Consider the following 19,361-nt stretch of genomic DNA (forward strand, 5'->3'; position numbering starts at 1 on the left):
AATGTGACCTTTTTCTTAAGAAGGAAGGAATTAATCCTACTCCTCAAATCTTCCACTTTTTAAATAGGAATTCTAGACAATTGCACCAGGGTATCCAGCTCAATCCCTAAAAAAGTAAGTTTTTGGCAGGACCTTCCGTTTTTTCCTGCGCCAACAGAACCCCCAGTTCTGCAACCAGCTCAATGAAGCCAGACAGCAGCCGTGTGCAACGCCCAGTCCCTACAGGACCCACAAAGAGGTAGTCATCCAAATAATGAACAACATCCTGCAGACCAACTTTCTCGCGAACAGCCCATTCCAAGAATGTGCTGAAACACTCAAGAGCTGCACATGAGACAGAGCAGCCCATTGGCAAAGCTCTGTCCATGTAAAATTGCCCGTCAAAGGAAAATCCTAAAAGCTCAAAATCAGCCGGATGGACAGGTAGAAGGCGAAACACAGACTTAATATCACATTTAACCATCTCTGTCGCCTTTCCACAGCACTGTACAATGCCCACGGCCTGATCAAAGCTGGTATACCTAACTGAGCATAAATGTTCAGGAATCCCATCATTAACTGATGCACCTTTGGGGTAAGAAAGGTGGTGAATCAAACGAAATTCACCAGGCGCCTTTTTTGGCACCACTCTCAAGGGGGAAACCCTAAGGTTAGGCACTGGAGGATTAAGAAATGGGCCCAAAATCCTGCCATCTGCTAACTCCTTGGTTTTTCTCAAGCTTAAGTCTGACCTCTGCAAGGAAGGAATGCCCGCCACCTTTTCCAATGACAAAAGCCTTTGCAGAATAGCTGTATTAACCCCCTCATCGCCCTCCTCATCGGAAAAAGATGAAAGGGGGGCTGGCCTTTTTGGTGGGGCCTTAGGAGTCTTGGGTGCCGGCTTCCCAGACTCTTTCTTCCTGGGCATTTCGCAAACCGAGATAAGAATAAGAACTAACAAAATGCCCCTAAAGAATGGTTGCCCTTAAATTCACTGAAACTGACCTAAAATGGCTGCTGCCGGGCACCACTTAAAATGGTTGCCTACACCTTCACAAAGAACAACCACCAGAAGCTGATACTGGATGCCTATATGAAGCTGCCTTATACCGAAACAGACCCCCAAAATGGCCTCTGCTCCACAATGGTCGCTGTCCTTATGAAGAAGAAGCAAATATGGCTGACCCAGCCTGAAGCAGCCCAGAAAACAAAATTTTTGCCCCGTACAAAATCCTCCTTCCCTTGGCTAAATCAAAAGGGAAAGGTGTGCTGGAAAACACATCCACCCTGAGGACCCTCAAATCCTTATTCAGGGGAGGGGGGGGGAGAAGAGAAGGGGAAGAAATAACAGGCCGTGAAATGGAGCTCCTCTTCTAAAACGCCACCAGTCCAACGCTGAGAAACAGCCAGCCGCGGGGCCTTATCAGAGGCCTAATCGCAGCACCTGAACTTCAGCCAAGCCCCTACAGCCTCCGTCCAGGCCGCTATTCAGGAGCATGCCTTATCTACGATCCGATCGGGCAGCAGAGGAGCAAGCGAAAGCGCTGCTCAGCCTCTCAGCCCTGACAAAAACGGCGGAGCTGCCAACAGAGCTCCGTCTGCCTCAATCTCAGCCTGGAGACTGAGGTAGGGGGCGGATGGAGCTGCTGCTATCACAGCAAGCCCCGCCTCTTTAAAAGCACACCCAAATGGGCTGCAAAAGTCTTCCCTTTTCTCCCAGGGAGGCAAAGACGTTCCAGCAGCCTAGCAGCGTGTTGCTGGCTGCTAGAAATGAATTGTCTTTAGTGAATTTGTAACACAGTGACACTGTCTTTGTTTAAGAGAGAATGGGACGTTGTATGAGTCGGTTATTTTTTTTTACTGGATAGCACAAATCACAGGCATTTAAACCATTGTCTAAGTGCACATTTAAATAATTAGCCTAGTATATCATGTCAAATCTCATGCAGTTTAATGAGTAATAATTGTTAAAAATACCAAACATAATTATAGTATCTGAGGATTAAGCTGAACCACAAAATTTGGTCAGAGTCATGTTAGAGGTCTAATTTAAATCACGTGGCTTTGGCATAATCTCTGAAACCCTCTAATTTTCTGGCCTTTTTTAAAACAGGGAGGATTTGGAAAGTTTTACCCTTTGTCAACATTTTTGTTAGACCCTCCAAAAGCAGCCCTGTAGGGTTATGTTACACATTAGACCTAAACTATTTTGAGAGCAATCCCAAATAAATCTACTCAGAATCTTACTGAATCTGATTAGTATCACACTGTAAATCTCTTTTTCTATTGGATTTTTAGGCCACAGTCAGGATAGATATGTATGACTGAAGTCCTGGGCACCAAATCTGGTCTCATGTAACCTCCCATCTGCCCCTTCCCCACCTCTGACCCCTCTCAGTTTTATTATCCATGGTGGCTCATCCCAAGAGACACGGCTGACACAGGTACATCCCATCTAACATTAATAGATCTGTCAGAGAGCTCCCTTCGGCATCTCTGCTGTTCATTGCTGGGAGTAATCCAAGATGAAAGTGAACAGGAATGAGCAGCTGAAGTCTGTCTTGCTAGCAGTGTAATGGCTGGGGTTAGTTGGAGCTCACACAATGGAATCCTCAAAATATTTCTGATATAGAAAGCACTGTTCTTTGCAGGGCATGGTGACAGTGCTTCATGAGGTAATTATGTCCCACTTCTTTAAAGCCTTTCCTTTCTACGCTCCTTTTGAGATCATTGGACTGCCATCATAACTGATAGTTCTTTATGCTGATCCTCTTGCATTTTATGGCTGCTGTGTAGTTGTTTAACCTTTGTTTCTCATTCTTTGCAATAGATGTAATTATTGAGGTTTTGTCAGTTTCGAGTGCAATTGTAGGCTCATTTTTAAAAGGGATTGTTCATTTTATCTATGACACTGCTGAATTGGTTACCTTGGCACTCTGTGGTGTGTCCATTTTTGTTTCATCTTTTCCTTTTTTTCCTAACTTTTTTGTTAATTCTAAGCAGCACCAACGTGAGTGCCTGTTTTTGTTTCTGAATATGACATAACCTAAGTATGCAACTGGTCTGTGCATTGGCCAGGGCACAGTTTTGACTGTATGTATTTTTTTTAATCGTTTGGTAATAAACTTACTGAACCAGCCCCAGTCATGCGGTGCCCCTAAAGCATGGAATTCCATCCCCAGGACTTCACTTGTGCCACTCCCCTCTTTGCCCACTGTCCACAACTTCCCCACGTTGTCTTTGGCTTAACCTCTTAGTTCTCATTCTTTATAGAAATTAAGCATACATTCATGCAGCAGCACACACATAGATATTCTTCCCCTGTGTCAAAATTGTAAGCTCCTTAAGACAGACTCCTGTACATATTCATAGAGCCATATAAATGAATAACCAATTTATATTTCCCAAACAGGAGATTCTTCTGCTCCACAAAATGTATGTTACAATTCTCTTCTAGCACATCCTGGAGGTTTATTGCCATTTTAAGTTGGTCTTGTTAATGTTATGTTGGCAGTGGGTTGTAAAGACTTATGTCTGTTCATAGCCAGCTCCAAGCTAGTCCTGGAGAGCTGTTTGGCATCTGCTTGAAAATAATTTGGTAGTTTTATTGACGTTCCCATTGGGTCACTTTACATGTTGCAAAACCCCACCATATTTGGCTATAGACTGAATGAGAAAGCAGAATAAACTAGTTTTCCTCTAGAGGATTTCAGCTCTAAAACATTCTGATCCGGTACTTTAAAAACAACTTGATGCTATCTTTACACTCCTTTTTAGAGTTCAGTGGGGGAAATTCAAGCATGTCTGCATGGGCAAAGGATACAGCAATGAAGTCCTCTTGTCATGTGGAGGTCAAGGTAGAATAGATGGAGCACTATGTTTGAAACCTGCTGGTTCTTTTAACCAAATTCAAACCCTGGTTTTAGTTGCTTTTCTCCTAGGGATTTCTCCAGTAGGTCACGGAAATATTGCAACAGGTGCCAATCTGCTAGCCTTGATGATGGGAGCTCCTCTTCCCTCTGCCTAGCTCCACTCTTGAGCCCAGCTAACCAGTTTTCACCCTTCCCTGAAAATTTGTATCATAAGAACATAAGAGAAGCCATGTTGGATCAGGCCAACGGCCCATCAAGTCCAACACTCTGTGTCACACAGTGGCAAAAAATTTTATATACACACACACACTGTGGCTAATAGCCACTGATGGACCTGTGCTCCATATTTTTATCTAAACCCCTCTTGAAGGTGGCTATACTTGTGGCCGCCACCACCTCCTGTGGCAGTGAATTCCACATGTTAATCACCCTTTGGGTGAAGAAGTACTTCCTCTTATCCGTTTTAACCTTTCTGCTCTAACCTTTTATCCTTCACCCTCTGTTGTTGTGACAAGTGAATACTTGTTTCCTTTTCTCCTTCTATAGACTTACCGTTGCTACTCTCTATCCTCACCAGTCCACCTTCCTGTGAATTCTGCCCTGGCTTCAGATGCTGACCAGTTCAAAATTTAGTCAAGCTTTTAATCACTATAGACATATTAAGATTCCTGCGTCTGCTATAATCCTCCTTGTCTCATCTTTTGCCTAAATGCTGCTGGGTGGGTGGGAATTAGTCATGTAGGATTGGAGCAGCCTACAAATCAGACTCAATAAATTAGGTAAGACTGAAGTGCTTCCTGGATTTACGTCCCACTTGGAGCAATTGCTTCCCTATCTTCACAATCTGTGTCATCAGGCCACCACAGGTATATATGTAATACATTTTATCCTGCTCTGGGTATCCAAGAATCAATAATAATAGTAGTACAATTTCAAAAAAATTGGTCAAATTGCATTTCTCAAGCTATCTGAATAGCATAGAGTAACCCCTTCATTATTAAAGAAAATTATTTTCCATGAAGACTCTTATCAGTTTTTCAGGGGGTGAAGAGGTGTGAAATGGTGATTTGACTGTGGATAGCCAGTGAGTTCATTGTTGACTTAGAATTTGAACAAGAGACTTAAAGTTCTTAGTATTTCACCAGCTTTCTTTCTTTCTTTCTTTCTTTCTTTCTTTCTTTCTTTCTTTCTTTCTTTCTTTCTTTCTTTCTTTCTTTCTTTTCTTTCTTTCTTTCTTTCTTCCTTTCTTCCTTCCTTCCTTCCTTCCTTCCTTCCTTCCTTCCTTCTCCTTCCTTCCTTCCTTCCTTCCTTCCTTTCTTCTTCTTTCTTTCTTTTCTTTCTTTCTTTTCTTTCTTTCTTTCTTTCTTTCTTTCTTCTTTCTTTCTTTCTTTCTTTCTTTCTTTCTTTCTTTCTTTCTTTCTTGCTTCAAGTTCTTCTTAACAGTTTGCCCCATAATTGTAATAGTGAACCATCAAGTAGCAACTGACTCCTCCTATAAACTCCTTCTGTCAAGTAGCAACTGACTCCTTCTATCTTGTTAAAGTTATCAGCAAGATTTCCTAACGATCCCTACAAGGAAGTACGATCTGTCCAATGATGAAGACAGAGGTCATTTGAGGTTGCCACTCTACTCCCCCCCCCCCCCCAACTGCTTAATGGCTTGGAAATTAACTTGTTCTGAATGTTTCTTCCAGCTTCTTCGCTCTGATTCTTTGAAGCATCAAACCAACTCCTGAAATAAGAGCAGAATCATGGGGTTTTCAAGGCAAGAGATGAGCAGTGGTTGTTTGCCATTGCCTGCCTCTGTGTAGTGATGCCAGACTTCTTTGGTGGTCTCCCATTGAAGGACTAACCAGGGACAATCCCATTTAGCTTCCAAGATCTCACGACACCAGGCTAGGATGGTCTACCAAACTGCTGAGCTTGTCCTATACACTCTATTTTGATAGTTATTTTATGAATATACACTTAAAAATAGTGCATGAAAAGGTGAAGATGAGAAAGTTTGAAGCCAAGGGTGGGGAAAAGATTGTTTCCAAGAACCAGGAACATTTTAAGTATATTCTGTAGCAAACTGCTCTTATTTCAGGAGTTGGTTTGATGTTTCAAAGAATCAGAGGAAAGAAGCTGGAAAAAACATTCAGAACAAGTTAATTTCCTAGCCATTAAGCAGTTTGAAGGGGGGGGGGGGGGAGTAGAGTGGCAACCTCAAATGACCTCTGTCTTCATCATTAGACAGATCATATTTCCTTGTAGGGATTGTTAGGAAATCTATTTGATAACTTTAACAAGATAACATTATAGTGTATAAGAGTTATGTAATATGGATCACATGTTTTACAATGAAACCAAATATGGTGATCTGTTAATAAATATTATATGTGGAAAGGGCATCTCAGATCCAGCAGTTAAAGGGTCACATTCATGATCCTGCTTTTACTTAGCACAAAATATATAATATTAACATTTTAAACATGCCATTTCATCCTCCTTCCAGCTATGTGCTTGTCAAGGAGACTAAATGGCGTCATCTGGCCTCCAGCAAAAACAAACTGTTTTCCTCGAATGCTCCAGAGTTATGTTTTGTTAGACATTCCTTAGTTTGTTTGAATAACTTTTTGTTGAACAATATTTTGCAGTCTGAGCTCCTGGTACTCATTTCTCTGGCTAAACAATAGTTATTTTTAGCATTTGGGTCCATGGATACACGAGAAAAAATGCTGATTATCCAGAATGGGGAGTGGTAGGTAGGAGTAGCATAGGATTTTAGTAATCCTCATGACTAAAAAACTCCCTCATAGCCTAAAATTATTTTTGGACTCTTCAAGGGTATGTGGGAAACTAGAATTTGCTCTTCAAATTCCTCTGGGCTTGTTTTAAACCACTTACTAGAGACATCCATAGTTCTGCGGGGCATGTACTCGCATTTTGAACATTACTTTTCCCAGTTCTGTGAGACCAGGGGTCATATAGTGTGGGAGGAGCCAGCACTTCAGTTCTGTTGGTCTTCCCACACCAAAATATCTCTAGCCTAGGAGAAGCCTGATAGTGAAACCCCATTTTGTGCTTCTTAGTTCGCAAACTACTGTTTGCAGGATCCAGCAGTTGCAAACTACAGTTTCACAGACTATAGAATCTATCATTGCTAATGCATCAGACCTATATCCAGGCCTCGGATTCAGCGGGATTCACAGGAGCACGGCTCCTGAACCTTTCTGAGAGTCCCACATCCTCCTTCCCACCTTGTCCATTGAATAGTAGGTGCAGCTGCATAACAATCCCTGGATGAGCTCCACCACCTATTTTTCTACAAAACGACCCCTGCCTATATCCTTGGGGTGTATGGAACAGACTGGGATTTGGATTCCAGTCCTTTTCATGGCCTTCTTCAAACATTCACTACATGTGTTCACCTTTTTTTTTAATAGTTTCCCCTCTTGATGTTTTAAGAAACATAGTTTGTAGAAACATATGAAAATAATAAGTTCTCTCTAATAAATTTTTTGGAAAGATTCAACTGAACTTTGTGAGAAAAACCTTTCTGTTTGTTTGGACATGAAGCATACATTTTACATCATACTTGGTAGGGGGGAATGGAATTTGAATTATGTTTGGGGATGTAGGTCAGAAGGTCATGGTAGCATTGGAAACAAAAATCAACTCAAAAGTCCATTTTTGTTATCTTCAATTATTAACAATTTGAAATGTGGCATTCTCTCTAAAACAATGTGTCAGCTCCAACAATACACAAATAAAAAGTGTTGTACTAAGGCTGCAAAAACACAAGCTGAATGAATTACCCCTTAGGAAGCTTTTTCTGCCAAAAGATTTTGAACTTCTTAGCATTCAGTATATACAAGTTGAGAATATGGGTTACAAGTTCATTAGACGTTTTGGAGAGGCTGCATTTCACTCTGTGCATGCTAGTGTGAATCTTTAACCCATATTATTTTCAATAATAGTTTGAATCCATAATATAAGGGCCTGTTCATACATTATGGAGTACACATGTTGACTTGAGTCCCTACCCTGTGTAACAGTCAGACATGACTTGAAAGTTCTCCTCACTTTCCACATGTGGTGCCCAGAGTGGTTTAGGGCCAAGCTGGTTGTGCAGAATGGGCATCATCTTTTCTTCCAGACGCCTTCCCCAGCCTGTACAGCTTCCATTGTGGGAATCCCCCCACACTGATGCACAGGGAAAGGCTGAATCTCTGTGTGTGCCATGGTCCCAATATGAATTGTGTGGGAATTGAGGAGAACTTACAACACACATTATGACTTGGTCAAAATTATTGCAAATTGTAAACTAATTTCTAGAAAAATTACTGCATATTGTGAACTTTAATTCCAAGGTAATAACAAGTATTCCTCTGTTTTAAAGTCATAAATTAAGAAAACATTACCCTGATTAAATGAACAGTTTGGACATTTAGTGCCCCCACCGCTCGCTGTGAAACAAATCAGCAACATATGAATTCTACCATTTGAAAGAAAGCAATTCTTAAGTAGTATACAAAAAGTTGGGTCTCTGTTTAAACATGGGCAGAAACAGCCCCCCAAATAACACTTTTTTCTCTCTTTGGACCCCTTCAGGTATTTTTAAAAATGAAGAATGTGTGAGGAGAGAGGAGACACATGACTTCCAAGTGTTATATTCTTGCAAAAACACTTGTATAGGATTCTCAAAGAGCAGTTAACACACATGTAAAATCTTGTTTGATTATGATAGAAAGCAACAAATAGAAGCCACATCCAGAGCAATATTGGGGGCCCTGAGTGCTAGCAAGTGCCCTCCTTGCCAACCAGAAACTAAAAGGAGTGGCAAATAATGGATGTACTAATATTGGGGCTTCACGACAGTACGATGTGAGGACAGAACAAGGCCTGTCATGCACCATCCCCTTCTAGAAGTGGTCTTTGTGCAAAACTAGTTGCTGACCATGGTATTAGAATAAATACTCAACTGCCTCTCTTTGCAAAGCAAAAGTGTTCCCTCCATGCTACCCTATAAATATTCAGAACATCCTCTTGACTTTCTCTATGTTGTCATCATGATTACCAGGCTGCTGCTAAAGCTTCACAAGGTTGATATAACCTGATTACTATTGATCAGCTGCAGTGAATGGAGGAGGGGAGGGGATGATGCTTAGGGAAAGGCAATCCTCCTCTTCCTCGCTACCAACTAAAGATCTTCCCTCAACCTTCCCCTTCCTCTTTTGCCAGCTGAGTCACTGAATTTCTGAATTTTTCCTATTCTGTAACAAGGGCTTTACGGGCTTAAATCTGCCCCTCATCTCTTGCTGGTCATTGGCAGAATTTAAGCTTGCTCCCTGGCCTCCTGTTGATGCCTGGAAAGTTGTGCTTAAATGACACTACCTTCTTTTAGAAGCACTACCTATCTCACCTGTCCATGTTTGTGTGCCTTTGGTAGCAACTGCATCTGCAAACAGTAGTAGGTGGTATGCCTTTTTCCATACTGTAAAAAGCTTCCTTCCTCTGCAGATAAAGCAGCTGTTAATAGTACGGGAACAAGGCAAAATGAGGGTGGGGGGGGTGCTTGTTTTTTCCCCTTTGAATATGCCAAATATTAGTGAATACAGAAAAACATGGAAATGTTGGCTCTTTGTTGGCTGTTCTAACCAGGCAGAATGAAGATGTGGAGAGGAGAGAATAATGGTGGCCAAGTTCTGCCCTTGATCTACGCACTCTCATTGGAATGTATAGTTTGAATCCAGACTAGTGTTTTTGCAAGCAAAAGAATTTCCAGCTTTTATCTTCTTCAGCATCCTAAACACCCCCCCCCCCCCCAAAAAAACCCTCTTGGATTCTGGGAATCATATCAGGCTACTGTGGGAGGGGAAAAGCAAGAAAGTTGTGCTCCACTAGTAGAACTCTTTGTACCTACAGCAACACTATTCTGGATCCATATCTATGTAACAGAACCTACACAAGATCAGGACTCCTGGAAAAGCAGAATTCCCTAACATGCGGAGAAAACTGTGCATGCGAATGTGGATTCCAGTGAACATGCAGGAAGATATCCCCCCCATGTTTGTTTTACCCAATTTTATGCTGTCAAGATACAAAGTATTGAGGGAATGAGTCTTAGTTGCTCACAAATCTGGCTCCTATGGTTTAATAACATTTTTGGACTTCATGTTTTCTCAGAAGCTTACATTTGTACTTAAGGCTAATATAAAATTTCTTCACATCTAGCTAAATGATTTGAACTGTAGGGAGTGTCACAGTTAAAGTCTGTAAAATCTTTAGTTTCATTCATAAACTTCCAGGGTCTACTGTTGTTTATAGCCTTCAAAAAGGAGAAGTCTCTATGGCAGTTTTCCTTAACCTATAACAGCTTGTTACCTCTTTCCCTCTGTCACCAGTACAGTCATCCAGAATTAAAGCCTTGATCACTCCTGCAATGTCTTTTGCCTCCCAAGGTCAGCAGAGCCTCTGGAAGTCCCCTGTGTGGTTCCTGAGACATCTGAAGACATTTCCAAGAATCAGGATTTCAAATGTCTGTTCATTAAAAGCCTAACTAAAGGAAATCCCACAGAGCATACAAAAATAGTTTTAGAAGCTGTAAAATCCTTTCTGTCCAGCAGAGGGTGTTGTTCAGTCTTGAAGTCTTTTTTCAGTAATAATTTGAGAAACATGATAAGAGTTTGCAGAAATTGAAATCATTATCCAATTTAACATGCAGCTCTTTGACATGCATTCATTTCCATGTGGTATTTCCCCATGCAGCCTTTTCCCTCCTTTTGTACTTTGAAAATGTAACAAAGTTTTGTTTTCTCTTTTGCTGTTTTTTGCTTCAGGGTAGTATAAGTCCAAACAGCTGTTACTTAAGATGGATTGATTTGGTAGCAACTGATAATGGGGAAATAACCTAGTAATCTGGCAGTTCAGTAACAGAGTGGCATGGCTTATAGCGGGGGTGGCCAAACTGCGGCTCAGAGCCACATGTGGCTCTTTCAAATATATTATGTAACTCTTGAAGCCCCCAACACCCTGTCAGTTGATTTGGAAAAGGCATTTCTCTCTTTAAATCACTTCTCCAAGTCAAGCCAGCAGCTTGGATAATGCATTTAAAGTTAAAGTTGCTTTCTTTCTACCTCCACCTCTCTCCCACCCATCTATTTGCATGCCTGCTTGCCTTCCTGTATTGCGGCTGTATTGAGCCAGTTTGGTGTAGTAACAGTCAGTTGTTGTCTCTTGTTTTGATAGGGAAGGGCCATGGCACAGTGGTAAAACATCTGCTTGGCATGCAGTTTCAACCCCTGACAGTTAGAGGAGAACAGATAGTATGTGATTTGAAAGACCTCTGCTTGAGACCCGCTGTCAATCTCAGTAAACAGCAATGTTGACCTTGATGGGACATGGTTTGATTCAGTATAAGGTTGCTTCATGTCTGTGTTAAGGTGGTGCAGATTCTGTGAAAGGAAAGAGTTGGAAAGTTTGCTATATAGATAATTGCAGTGGCCATTACAGAGCAAATTTGTTGACTGGATGCCTTTTTTTAATGGATCAGCATCACTAAAGGAGTTTTTTCCAACAACCGTAGTGCTAAGTAAGTTTTTAGACCATTGCATTATTTTTTTCCCCCTGCTGGTACTGATTTGCTGATTAGTAGTAATTTTAATCTGGTTCTAGTTTACACTTAACTCACTGATCACCAACGTGGCACTCATGGGTGCTATATAGGGTTGCCACAGTCCAAGTGGGGCCTGGAGACCTTCCAGAATTACAACTGATCTCCAGACCACAGAGCATTTCTCCTGGAGAAAATGACTGCTTTGGATGGTGGACTCCCTGTCTTCATCTCCCTGCTGAGCCTCCCCAAGCCCCACTCTTTTCAGGCTGTATCCCCAAGTCTCCAGGAATTTCCCAACCCAGAGTTGGCAACCCTAGTGCCATGGGACCCACCAGTGAGTTTCCTGGCACTTGTTTACATCTTGGTGGTAAAATCCAAATAAATGAATGGAACAGAAAGGGGACACTTTAGTCCACATCCCTCCCAAGTGCCAAGTCCATCCCAGGAGCTATACAGCCTTGGATTAGGTATAGATACAGATTTTTCTATGTCTGGAGTTGGAAACCTCTCCCCTGCTTGCAGACAGCAAACCCCCCCACACACTTTCTCAGAAAATAAAAACTCTTCCCAAAAGCAAAGCTTTCATTTGCTTCCTCAGCTCAGGAGCTGCTTATAAAAAGCCAAGGTGGCATTGCCTTTTTATCTCCAGGGAGTGCCTATTTTGAAGCAGCTGCCTGCAGCATATGATGTTGATTGGGTTGGAACTGTTCAGCATTTTGTGACTGTGTCCTCTTCATGGCTGCCAGTTCATGGGGAATGTTCCCTATCCTTTCTTAAAATTCTGAAAGTGCTCACAGGTTTAACAAGGCTGTGGAATTCTGGCTTAAGTTATTATTATATGAACTATTTTTAACTGTTTAACTGTGTTTTTAAAACCTGTTTTTAAGTTGTCTTATTACTATTTTTTGCAACAGAAAGTTGCTGTTCTGGATTTTTTTTTTTACACTAGTTAATTGAGTTATACATTTTTGATGTTTTATTGGCTTTTTAATGCTCCTGTTAAAATGCCTTGGGAGCCCTTTTGGAGTTGCAGTGGCAGCCTAGAAATAGTTTAAATAAATAAGCCAGCGGTACCACACTGAAGCAGTGCCAATTGGTATGTGGTTCTACTGTTGATGATTTTCCTGGCATGGTGTGATCCATGTGGGTTCTCATAGTAAATTTTGGGATTAACAGCAATCAGCCCAAGGACCAGCTTTGAATGAGTTGTAAGTTCAGGCACATGGATTTAATGTGCTTGACACTTGCAGAAATCTTGCCTGGAAGCATCATCGTAGTGGCAAAGCATGCACATTTTTTAATATGCTGACCTTAGGAGATGTCAAGTGAAAACATTGTGTTTACAGAAGTGTTCATCTTGCCAAATAGAAAGGGAGATTGATTTAATCTACATAGAGGTCAGAGGAATTCAGAATTGCAGATAGTTTCAGTAATTGTGAACAGCTGAATCAGAGAACAGCGGGGGGGGGGGGGGTTACTGCATGGGTTTTTGGAAGGACCCAAAGAGCCTCACCAGAGGTCAGATCCATCATCACTGGTAGCTTCTTATATAGTAATGACACGTTTCAAAACATGTATTTCAATCATGGGAGAAACCCGTTTGTCATGAGCCCTGACGAGGAGGAGCTGGAAGGGTTAACAGACCTGGAAGAGTTGCCAGCCAGTTCCTCAGCTGAACAAACAGCAGCTGGTTCTCCAGGCACCAGTGTCAACTGTTGACGATCAATCTCCTCCAAGCTCTCCTCCTCCCATCTCAAGAGTTCGAAGCACTTCAAAAGCGAAGACATGAGGCACGCCGATGCTTCAGATCTCTCAGCCCTGAGTTCTAGCAGAGTCACTGCCACCCAGGGAGCAGGCTGATTGAGACTCTCATACAGCTCCCACCCAGGACCTGGTAACCTTGTGGAAGCAACAAGTCTATTCTCTGGCTTGCATCTGCGCTACTTCCTGATCCTGACCTGCTTGATTTCCTTGGCACCCTGACCTTTTGGCTTTTGGACATTGACTTCTGATTCTGGTTTGTGATTCTGCATTGGTGACTTGGCTCCTGCTTGACTTCCTGGACTTTGACCTTGGACTGGCTTTGGACTCCTGCCTGCCTACACCTGAGAACATGACGCAGTTCATTTTCAAAAAGTCAGTGCGAGATAGATAGAGAGCTCAGAGTTCAGAATGTTGTGTTCCAAGAACTATTTTTTCCAAATCCACAAAAAATTCAGCTTAAACAAAGATACAGCTAACTTTCTTTTGGTTCACAGGTTTCAGCTAATCTCCAGCCTGAGTTTTACAAGTAAGAACAAATACATGATGTTCTCTTACTTTTATCTTATTTTCTTTATGTAAATTAGAATTACCTCATAGTATGTGGCGCTTTTGCATAGGCACCTCTGCCTTCTGGTGTGACAGTGCTTTTGATGAAATAATTACAGGAAAGCATTTAAGTCTTTCATAGGCTTCCAGTGAGTTATTGAGAGCAACCACTCAAGTAGCATCTATTAATTTTATTTGAATTTCCTTCAGCTTGTGCTGCATTGAAGGTTTACAGTACAGATTATGACATGGAGTCCATTAACACGTATTTTGAACTTAGTATCTGGTTTCTTTCTGAAAGCAATTCAGATGCTATTTTTAAAAAAATCTGTTCTGCTTGCTGAAGGCCAGATAAATACTGTGTGTCTGGCATTTGGGTTTTGCCTCAATATATTTCTATTATATGTCTGGGATTTGTTTTGTTGTCCTCCTCTCAAAGGCCCATTTGTTGTAAGACTTTAAATTTTAAATGGAAAGGTGTCCGTCCCCCCCGCAACTGGAAAGTGGCATTTGGTGATGGTTGTGAGCTGCTTTGAGAATTTTGGTTGAAAAGCAAGATACTTGGCTTTGGTTTGTCCCTTTGGCTCTGCCCTCTGCTCTCTCTATCTTTTTCTCTGGGCGTTTTCGCACTGACCTTCAAGTAGCGCGACCACCCTCTTCACACCGGAGGATCTGCCCGGATTTCGCACAAGAAGCGCCGGCGCACCCAAAAGAGCCGGCTACTTCCGTCGCGAAACCCGCTCAAACGGAAACCGCCAAGAAGCAGGAAAACGTTTGAGCGGGTTTCGCGACGGAAGTAGCCGGCTCTTTTGGGTGCGCCGGCGCTTCTTGTGCGAAATCCGGGCAGATCCTCCGGTGTGAAGAGGGTGGTCGCGCCACTTGAAGGTCAGTGCAAAAACGCCCTGTGGAGAAACGCCATCTGAGAGTGTTGGTGCTTCATCCAAAAAGGCAGGGATCAGTAAATCCATTCAGCCGGCTTTGTAGCCTTCCCCTCACTCCCCCCCCTCCCTTCCGGAGCCAAACCAACAACGCTAGGGGGAAAGTCTCCTAGAGAGGCAGGAAGGGCTGTTGTTCTTGCCATGTGCTAGGCAGGAAGAGTTTTCTCAGTTTGCAGCAGAGGCTCGGGAAGAGAGGCTGCTTGCCTCTGAGCTCCGGCCTGTGGGGGGCCTGCTCAGGAAAATGAGGCCTCCAGGCAGTAAGACAAAGTAAGTCATTCTCTTAGGCAGATCAAGTATAGACCAGGGACAATACGATGCGTTTAAAAACCACCTTTATTTTGTTATGCTGTTTGCTGAGCTGTGTTGTGCTGTATTAGGCTGTGTTAACTTTTTAAAGGCAACTGTTTTTGGTTTGTTTTCCTTTTCCTATCTTTTTCTCTTTTTAAATAAATATATTTTTACTGTTTAAATGCTGGCAATCAATCTCTGTACCACCTAGATCCCCAGACCGCTTTAGACCACGCTGTTTTGAGAAGGGGGCCCCGGGGAAGGGGGAAGGCATGCAGTTGGATAAGGTGCCAATCCTCCAGGGGTGCCCCAAAGAAGCGCTGAGGTCTCTGTGAAACCCAAGTGCAGGGTGGCAGAGGACCTTGAGGCCAAGCCTCATAGCAGGAGAGGGGGATTGGGAGTCCTGTTCCTCTCAATCTGAACCCCGGGACTGAGCAGGTGGTGGCAGCGAGCCCAAGGGGCAGGAGGAGACATAGCTCCCTCCAGGAGTTGGCGACTCCATAGGGAGCTGACGGGACCGGGTCTGAAGGCAGAATCGGGCCGGTTCCGTCACACGCCCCATGTCTCTGTTTGTGGTGGTTCATGGTTTGTGAGAAACCATGAGCTTTTCAGTTTTCCAAATTGATTCATGATTCATGAGCTGGGGGGGCGGGATTTTCCAGGGGCCAGCATTTTTAAATGTTTTCCCTTCACTCACTGATGTTTGCCATGACAGTGGCAGGACTCAATGAGTTAAGGGAAAGAATTTAGAGAGACCCAGAGACCAAATGAACCACCACAAAAAATATGGTGGTTTACAAACCAATGAACCGGCCCAGTTTTTCACAAACTTTGGTTCGTAAGTCAGTTCATGCCCCTCCCTAGTCGTGAGTTTTTAAACCTGTGCACCTGATGTCTTACAATGTGTATTAAATACACACAGGAGCACCCTGCAGGTTGTTTACTATAGTGCTACTAATGTATGTGTGTTGTTCGCCCTTGAATTACTAGCAACTATTCACCTTGGTCATTTCTTTTCTGCAAAGCATTTCTAAGAAGCTCTTTAATCCCATAAAAATCTTTTCCTGCTATTCTCTTCAGAATACTGGTTATTCTAATACCTCATCTATCTCTCCAGTATGCTGTAAGTGCTTAATTTTTTTTTTAAGAGCCACTTTTTGGCTCTAGAGCCATAATGATAGTCCCCTGCTCTGGGGTTTTGTAGAAGATAGTTTTGTAATTAGAATTACTTTGTTACCCACATTGCTAGTTGTTTACCATCAGCCCAATATTGGAAAGGTTGGTTTGTCTTTCTTTCATTTCAACCCTGCCTATATTCACAGTAACACACTTTCAGCCTAACATAGAATCATGGAGTTAGAAGGGACCTCCAGAGTCATCTAGTCCAACCCCTTGTACGATGAAGGAAATTCACAAGTACCTCCCCCCTACACACACACCCAGCGATCCCTGCTACCAGATCCGCTACAAGGTGCTGGTTATGACCTTTAAATCCCTATATGGCCAAGGACCTGTCTACCTTAGGGACCGTCTCTCCCCGCATGTTCCCCAGAGGTTCTTAAATCTGTACACAAAATCTATTAACGATCCCGGGCTGAGGGAGGCTAGACTGAAATCTACTAGTGAAAGAGCCTTTTTAGTCACCGCCCCCTATTGGTGGAACCAACTGCTGGAGGAGGCTAGAGCCTTACGGGACCTTGCACAGTTCCGCAGGACCTGCAAGACTATACTTTTCTGGCTCGCCTTCAATTGATCCTGACATGCCAATATAGTAGCAGGAAGAACAGCCATTATCCAATAGAACTGAAAGGATATCCTGATATTAGCACCATATTGTTTTAAGTGTTTTAGATTGTTTTAATTAATGGCTGACCTGAACCTGTTTAAATGTAATTGTTGGCTATATTGTTATGTGATTTTATAGGTTGTGAGCCTCTTTGAGCCTGCCTTGGCGGGGAGGGCGGGATATAAATCAAATTGTTAATAATAATAATAATACATGCTCAGTAGATGGCAAAAACCTTCAGGATCCCTGGCCAATTTGGCTTGAAGAAAAACTGTTGCCTGACTCCCAAGTGGTGAACAGTATTTTCCTGGGCGTGTAAGAAGGGGACACAAAAACTATCCTGTATTACAGTGTTGTTATGGGGATAAAATAGAGCAGAGGAGACTGATATAAACTGCTTTGGGTCCCCACTGGGGAGAAATTTATTTAGTTAATGAATTAAATACATTCCTCCCCCCACCCCCGATATTTCCTTAGGATTTCTTTTGAAGGTGCTCTTAAAAACAGGAGAGGAACCATTTCTAACCTGGTTTCATTTATTTTCTGTTTTATAAGCTTATAGGGAAATGTGCCTAGATTTATACATGAGGCAAACCAAAGAACTGTAAGCTAAAATTTCTGTCAAAATGAATGTCCTGTTCCTTTCCAGCAGTTCATATCCATCTTGCACTTTGATCTTTGCAAAGGCTATAACAACTGGTCATTTGCTTGTTCTTCCTCTCTGTTAAATTAAGGCCTAAATATTTGCTAACTATCTCTCCATTTTGTTAGTTGGAGCATGTTGCCATGAGTGCAGATAGCACTTGTAACATTCCTTTTGACTTGAGCAGAGTGAATACCCCACTGTGCAGAGGGAGGGCCAAGTGCTTCAAAAGGAAAATAGGAACTCTTCCAAGAAGTGAGTAATGTTGTTTTATTATTCCCTCCCTCCCATGGTGAATACAGACAGACATGATACTTTTTTTTTAAATCCCAGTGTTGCAGTGCTTCTGCTGTTCCACTTACTGTCCAAGTCTCAAAGCAGCTTTCTAGGCCCCCTGCCGAGTTATGTAAAACCTGCTTCATCCCACAGCAAGCAAACTATGTTCTTTATCAGGCTCAGCAGAAAAAAAGGGGGGGGGGGAGAACATTCATGCTACTTTTCATAGATAGGAAGGGTATTGTAGTTTAAAACCAGAATACTGTGTGCATTGGAGTGTATTTAATACTGGATTGGCCCTTTGATAGTGCTTTTGCAAATCAACCATCCTTGTAGTCAATAAATTATGGGATGAACTTTTAAGACATAGCTGCTCATTGGCCAAGAGAACAAAAATCCGATCTACATTGGAGGCATGCTGTGGGAGAGTTTCAGTCATACTTTTTCACTTAAACTTTAGTAAGTAGCCTACGGAGAGGGTTTTTTTTTTTTTTTTTAAGTCTCTTCTAATAATTCTTACTGATTCCCCCGGCACACCTTAACTGAGACAAGGCAAATGGGGTGCAGACAGTGGACATACAAACTGATCTTTGTTTCTTTCAGAAACTTACAAAGCATTGTTGTTTGCAAAATAGATGCCAGCTTATGTTTTTGGTTTTGTTTAATATGCTTTCTGCTCTTATCAAAAATGTGATACCGTATGTTATATTTGTAAAACAGAATTTTGACTCCATGCAATAACATACAGATGATTTCTTGGGATGTTCACCGCTACTTTGATTATATTCCCTTATTATGCTGCTTGTACTGCTTACTCTGGGAAACCCAATTTGCTATCAGAATTCCTTTTCCCCACACTAACCTTCTTCCTTGTAGTTTGCCTTTGTTTATGCCTGGGATTCCCCTACCCATCACCCACCTGTCATTTAAGGAAAGCATTTTGCCACCTTGGGAAAAATGTAAAAATAATGAGAACAGGGTTGTCTTTTGCCGCAGATTCCATTTTCTATTTATGGGACAAAAACTGTTCGGTTAAGCAGCCATACCTTTGTGAATAATAATGTCCTAATAGGGTGAAGTAGTAGATCCAATTTTTTATGCATTCTATCAAAAGAAAGTGGAACTGTGATAGTCATTTTGCACTGACTGCTCTGTAACAGACCCCTTCTTAAAGCTCTATTTTTTCTTCAATAGACATTTCAGTATTCATTTTTTCTCTTTTATGTGTCATTTCTATGTTCTTCTATGTGTTAGCATCTTCTTTGGAATACACTTTTTGCTGTCATTTTGCATATTACGGCAAACAGATGTACAAGAACACTTGGCTTTTGCTTCTTTCTGCTGCTTGAGCTGTGATTCATTGCATGTTTCAGGGTGCAGTTCTGGTTCTCTTAAGCATTGAATCCATATTTGTTTTATACACTGCATAGGAGTAGGTAACAGCTGATAATTCAGTGTTGCAATTAGAAGAGTAATAAAAGTACTTAGGGTTGCCAGGTCCGACTCAGAAATATCTCAGGACTTTGGGGTGCAGCCAGGAGCAAGGTGTGACAAGCACAACTGAACTCTAGAGGGAATTCTGGCCATCACGTCTAAAGGGATCACGTTCCTTTTAAATACCTTCCCTCCATTGGAAATAATGGAGGATGGGGGCACTTTCTTTTTGAGG

The 19,361-nt window shown here is 42.1% G+C and overlaps 1 protein-coding gene across 2 annotated transcripts in view; it reads left to right on the top strand.

Moving 5' to 3' along the window:
* CMSS1 (cms1 ribosomal small subunit homolog) overlaps nt 1–19,361 on the top strand; it is a 297,016-nt gene that overhangs the window by 190,346 nt on the left and 87,309 nt on the right. The window contains exon 2 of one of the 2 annotated variants that reach the window (XM_060234596.1): nt 17,545–17,671. The exons of the other annotated variant lie outside the window; for it this stretch is intronic. Within the exon in view, the coding sequence (XP_060090579.1) occupies nt 17,560–17,671 (112 nt within the window). The 5' untranslated portion in view covers nt 17,545–17,559. The remainder of the gene's footprint in view (nt 1–17,544; nt 17,672–19,361) is intronic. 2 annotated transcript variants of the gene reach the window in all.

The sequence above is a fragment of the Heteronotia binoei genome, chromosome 3, assembly GCF_032191835.1.
Source record: "Heteronotia binoei isolate CCM8104 ecotype False Entrance Well chromosome 3, APGP_CSIRO_Hbin_v1, whole genome shotgun sequence".
NCBI classification, from domain to species: domain Eukaryota; kingdom Metazoa; phylum Chordata; class Lepidosauria; order Squamata; family Gekkonidae; genus Heteronotia; species Heteronotia binoei.